Below are 5,950 nucleotides of genomic sequence, written 5' to 3' on the forward strand. Positions count from 1 at the left end.
TAATAATAATAATAATAATAATAATAATAATAATAATAATAATAATAATATCATCTTTATTTATATTTCCCGGCTCTCCCCGTGGATCGAGGCGGGAGTACAACACATAAAATCAGCATTACAACAAGCACAAATTATCTAAAATTACATCAATTAATGAACAAGACAAATTCATAAAATTAATACAGTCCATACCTATGTAAAATTAGTGGAAGATAGGGTATTACCGAGGTTCCATTATGGTGGATCAAATGGATAGGCCCGCCGGAAGAGATCCATCTTAAGTGCTTTTTAAAAGCATCTAGGGTGTTGATGTGACGGATCTCCCCTGGCAGGCTGTTCCAAAGTCTGAGGGCAGCAGCAGTAAATGTCCTGTCATAGGTTGATTTCAGTCTGATTTTTGGGTACTCTAGTAATTTTTTTCCAGATGTTCTGAGTGTGCGGGGCGGACTGTGTACAACAGAATAGCATTAAGCAGCCACAAATAAGTTCCTCTCTATGAAACATAAGTGACTGGGAAGTAGAATTCTCTGTTTTTGTAGAGCTACAAGCTTTAGAACAAGACTCTGTCCAGATACCCCTGGTCTGCCTACAATTCCAGGGCTATGGATTGGTTAATCAAACCCCCAGGCCTTTAGTCAGAGTGCAAATACACAAGCAGATCAGAATTACCACTGCTATTTATCAGGGATGGGAAAGTTGTTGGCACAGACTGGAGAAATCAGTGGAGCCTTCCAAGATGTATATATAGGTACCAATGTCTATAAAACAGACTGTGCTGCTGCTGTTGCTGTTGTCCCCTTACAGTGATTTGCTTGCTAAAATACAGCCAACCATTCCAGTACAAAGGGGATATCAAAGTCAACCAGTTTCAGACAAGTAAATCAGTGAAATTATAATCAGAGTAAAATTAGATAGGTTCTTGGGGCTGGGAAGACATATTTTCAGAAGAGCTTAATGAAGCATTCTAGGAGGATCTTCTTCCACCTTAAGTTCAACAATGCCTTAGAAGAAAGGGTTGGATCCACAAGATGTATCAGTCAGCTATGCTGCTGACACCTAGGCCAAGCAATGATTCCTCCCTACAGGGCTTGTTCCCCCTATAGTTTTCTTCAGTTATATTTCCGAAATAAAGAAAACATGAGGTAACCAAGAGGGTTTATTTTTTCATGTAGGTCGATGAGGTCTGTTTAGATTTAGTTCCAGTATTTGGAACAAATTCTTCATATCCAGATTTGTTAATTCCACAACATTTTTTTTCCATTGTGCCCTAGGCTGTGTCTGCAGTGAAGAAATAATCCAGTTTGACCCTGCTTTAATTACCATGACTCAATGCTTTGGAATTCTGGGATGTGTAGTTTTCTGAAGCTCTCTCTGTCAAAGAGATCTGGGGCCACAATAAACTACAAATCCCAGGATTCCATATCATGGAGCCACAGCTGTTAAAGTGGTGTCAGCCTAAATTATTTCTGCTGTGAGGATGCGGCTTCAGTTAATGAATCTCAGAGATTTACTAAAAAAGAAAAAAGGAAGGAAGGAAATCAAATACAGTAGATCTTGCAGGCTTGAAGTCTGCCTAACTTGAGTATATAGTTTGTGTACCTTAACTGCTTTACAGTTCAGATTAAAACCTAGAGTGGTTTCCCTACCTCACCATCATGGCAGCCACAAACCAGTTTAAGTGGATTAAATGAGGGAGTCCTAGAGAAGGTCAGAGATAATAGACATTCCCCATTACCCTGGAATATACCACTGTGTCTGAATGTGCCTTCAAGTCACCTCTTGACTTCTGGCAACCCCATGAATTTCATAGGGTTTTTTTAGGCAAGGAATACTCAGAGGTGATCTTGCCAGTTCCTTCCTTTGAAATATAGCCTACAGCACCTGTCGGTCTCCCATTCAAGTACTAACCAGGGCTGATCTTGCTTAGCTTCCAAGATCAGCCAGGATCTGGTGTCTTTAACACTATTCTTCTATTTTAACTGCCATAGTTCTGCCCTGTGCAATCCTGGGATTTTCAATTCAAGGATAGGGATTAAGAATTCTCAGCCAGAGTACTCCAGTGCCTCATGAAACGGTAACTTCTAGGATTTCCTAAGATGAAGCTATGGCTTCAAAGGGAATCATAGTGCTATAACTGTGGTAGTGTGAGCAGATCCCCTGATGTGGTCATTTTCCTAGGCTGCATCCACACTTCAGAAATAATCCAGGTTGACACAACTTTAACTGCCAAGGCACAATACTATGGAATCCTGGAATCTGTAGTTTTGTGAGATATTTAGCCTCCTCTGTCCAAGAGCACAGGTGCCACAACAAACTACAAGTCCCAGGATTCCAGAGGATGGAGCCATGGCAGTTAAAGTCATGTCAACCTGGATTATTTCTGCAGTGCAGATGTTGCCCAATAACACTTTGTAAAACTATTTTGAAGATTGTCTGAAAAAAAACTCCTGTGTGCATCAACTGAAATGGCCATTTTAGTGGCTGCTCCCAATCTCTGTAATTCCCTCCGTAGGGAGGCCAAGATGGATCCATCCCTGCTGTTCTTCCCACAGCAGATAAAGACATTTTTATGCCACCAGGCTTTCATATGACATGGATGCTGTTGTTTTTTTAAGAGTTTTAAACTTTAAATTTTAATAATGTAATGTTTTTAATTGTTTGAATTGTTTAATTGTTTTTTAAACTTGTATTTTATATGTTTTATGATGTTTTAACTTGGACTGTTTTAGATTTGTTAGCCGCCTTGAGTCCCTGTACTGGGAGGAAGGTGGGATATAAATAAACATAACAGCAACAACAACCTTTGGAATAATCACCATGAAGTCAAATACTGGGTTATGTTCTATGAGAAATATGTTCCACTCAGTTTCCATACTATTCATAATGCTAATTTTGTAAATCAGGCTTTTATAGATACTTTTCTAATGCATTGTTTATATTTATAGTGTACATCAGTGTGATAACTTCTGTTTCATGCAGCTTACTTGGTAAGTGATTTTAAACTGCTTTAAGGTCTTCCTTTCCAAACTGAATCTCTCTTACTGTCACATGTTGAATGCACTACTCCTCAGCAATTGTCTATACTTGCTTATTGGTTCTGGGAGTTATTGTCCTCAAAAGTAAATTTTCTAAACTGTCTCCATCAGAATAACTTCTGCAGAAGCCCAACAAGTGTTTTTTTTTAATATTATTTTTCTTTTAAAAGTGGAGATAAGGAAATGAGTGGGTATCTAATTGAATAAATCAGGATGTCAGCTGTAAAATATCCCACCAGTGGGAGTTATACACTGTATGAAGAAGTGGCACATGTCATTCTCAGTTCTGGTTGGAGATTATGCCCTCTCTTTCAAGGTCTGACTGACACTGATGCTAACTTCATGCTAGATGCACATTAAAATGTGACTTTTTATCAGAGCCATTGAGATCTCAATGACATTTCCCAAATCTATACAGGCCCATAGTTCCATGTTCTTTTAGCATGTGTTCAGACTGTTTGAATTATTGCTTACTGTTTTAAATTGTTTTATTTGTGCACCACCCTTCTGATACAGGGTTTGATATAAATATATTAATAAATATAAATACATAAATAGGGGCAGACAGCCTTTTTGAAGTGTAAGGGACAAGTAACAAGAGAGAGAACTTAATGCTGGCCTGGCTGGTCAGTATGTCTGTCACATGAGCTGTGAAGCCAAGCAAAGCCTGGTGAAACAAACCATCATAGAAGATTCCAGTTCATCTCTACATCTGTACACACTTTCTTGCTGTTGTTGTTATGTACTATAAAGTCGACTTTGACTTATGGTGACCCTTTGAATGAGAGACCTCCAGGTCACAATATTGCTTCCTTGATTAAGTCTATCCATCCGTAATGTCCACCTGTAACCTTGCCTTTGCACATTCTTTCTTCAGTAATTTTTCAGTGTTCTTTTCTTTTTTCTGCTAGTAGCTCAGTGTCATCTGCATATCTTAAATTGCTGATGCTCCTTCCTCTAATTTCTATACCTCCTTCCTCCAAGTCTTCTCCTTCCTCCAGGACTAATCCTGCTTTATGTATGTACACTTTTATGTACAGTGGTACCCCGGGTTACGAAATTAATTCGTTCCGCCGCGGCGTTCGTAACCCGAAAGATTTCGCAACCCGAAAAAGCCATAGCCGCTAGCGCTAAAAAGCCGCGATTTCGTGCGAAAAAGCGCCGAAAAGCACCAAAAAATTTTTCGTAACCCGAAAAAACCTTCATATTCCGGAACAGTTTTTTCCTATTGATTTTTTTCGTATCCCGGAAATTTCGTAACGCGGTGCTTTCGTATCCCGGGGTACCACTGTATCAGCGTATAAATTAAACAGGTAGGGTGTTGAAATGCAGCTTTGCTTGACCCCTTGCCAATTGGAAACCATTCTGTTTCTCCATATTTTGTCTAAACAGAAGCCTTTTGTCCTGAGTACAGGTTACAAATCAAGACAATTAAATCTTGTGGCACACTCATTTATTACAAGTAAGCCATAGTTTTTCATGATCTCCACAATTAAAGGGTTTGTTATAATCTATAAAGTGTAGGCTATTTTTCTTCTGAATTCTTTGGTACACTCCATTATTCAACATATGTTTACAATGTGATCCCTAGTGCCTCTTTCTTTCCTGAACTCAGCTTGGACATCTAGCATATTTCACACCGTATATGGCAAAAGTCTTTGTTGTAGAATTTTGGGTATCACTTTGCTTGGATGGGTAATTAGAGACTGGAATGTACAGTGCACCTCCATTAAACACAAACGCTGGAAGCTGCTCAGGAAGAAATGGCGCCACCTGCCAGAAAGAGTAATGACGCATGCGCCATGCACGCCCACACCATCACGAGCACAAGCCCCATTAGCTTTAATGGGGCTTGAGCTTACGCAGTATTTCCCTTATGCAGGTGTGTCCAGAACAGATCCCCCACATAAGGGAAGGGACTACTGTATACTGGGTTTTTCCAATCTGTGGATCAGTCTTTGGTTTTCCATATTTATGACAGATTTTAGCTAGAATTAATTAGATTCTCCCTCTGTAATTTGAAGCAGCTCTATTGGTATGGTATCTGTTCCAGGTAATTTATTTCTACCAAGTGCTCAGAGTGCAGCTTCAACTTCACTTTCTAACACTGTAGGCTTATCATCAAATTGTTCTTCCTTAAATAAATCTGTCATTCTTTAACCTCTTGTATCTAGTTCTGTAGTATTCAGGGTTCTGAGCCTATTTCTGTCCCCTTTTACTTCTCATTTCACTTTAACTGCTTGAAGAGGTTCATTGGCCATCCTTTGAGGCTTCTGTTGCTTTTTGGCTACAGACAGGGTCTTTTTGCATTCATCCCTGACAATGTCCCTTGGTTCAGTCCTGAATTCTTCTGGTTCCAGTCAGTTAGACTAAATAGTGCAAATCTATTTTTACATTATTTTAAACATCTATGAGGATGTTGTGCAGGTTGTATTTTGGCATGATAGTTGATTTAGTGTTCTTTAGTTTAATTCTATTTTTTTTAAATATTAACAATTCATAATCTTTGCCACAATCTGTTGCTGGTCCTGTTTTTTCCAGAGAGAATTTTTTGTTTCTGATTATGTGGTTTATTTGATTTCTATACTGACCATTAGTTGATGTCCCTTTATACAGTCATCTCTTCAGTTGCTTAAAGAATATGTTTGCAATGAACAATTGGCTGGCCTCACAAAATTAAATCAGTCACTCTCCTGTTGCATTTCTTGATTCTAGACCAAATTTTCCTACAATCTTTGATGTTGCTCTGTTTTCTACTTTTGCATTCCAATTGCCTGTGATTAATAACAAGTCCTGTTGTGGTGTATGTTTATATGTTCCACTGCTTGTTTTACAATGCCTAGTTTCCCTTGATTCATGCTTCTCACATTCCATGTACCTCCTCCCATCTGGGAGAGGCGGGAAAATATAAA

The 5,950-nt window shown here is 38.8% G+C and overlaps 1 protein-coding gene across 6 annotated transcripts in view; it reads left to right on the forward strand.

Moving 5' to 3' along the window:
- IFNAR2 (interferon alpha and beta receptor subunit 2) overlaps positions 1-5,950 on the forward strand; it is a 34,211-nt gene that overhangs the window by 11,020 nt on the left and 17,241 nt on the right. For 5 of the 6 annotated variants that reach the window (XM_042457753.1, XM_042457749.1, XM_042457751.1 and 2 more), the window contains one exon: positions 2,949-2,990. The exons of the other annotated variant lie outside the window; for it this stretch is intronic. In XM_042457753.1, the coding sequence (XP_042313687.1) occupies positions 2,977-2,990 (14 nt within the window). In that variant the 5' untranslated portion in view covers positions 2,949-2,976. The remainder of the gene's footprint in view (positions 1-2,948; positions 2,991-5,950) is intronic. 6 annotated transcript variants of the gene reach the window in all.

This window comes from Sceloporus undulatus, chromosome 3, assembly GCF_019175285.1.
Source record: "Sceloporus undulatus isolate JIND9_A2432 ecotype Alabama chromosome 3, SceUnd_v1.1, whole genome shotgun sequence".
NCBI lineage: Eukaryota > Metazoa > Chordata > Lepidosauria > Squamata > Phrynosomatidae > Sceloporus > Sceloporus undulatus.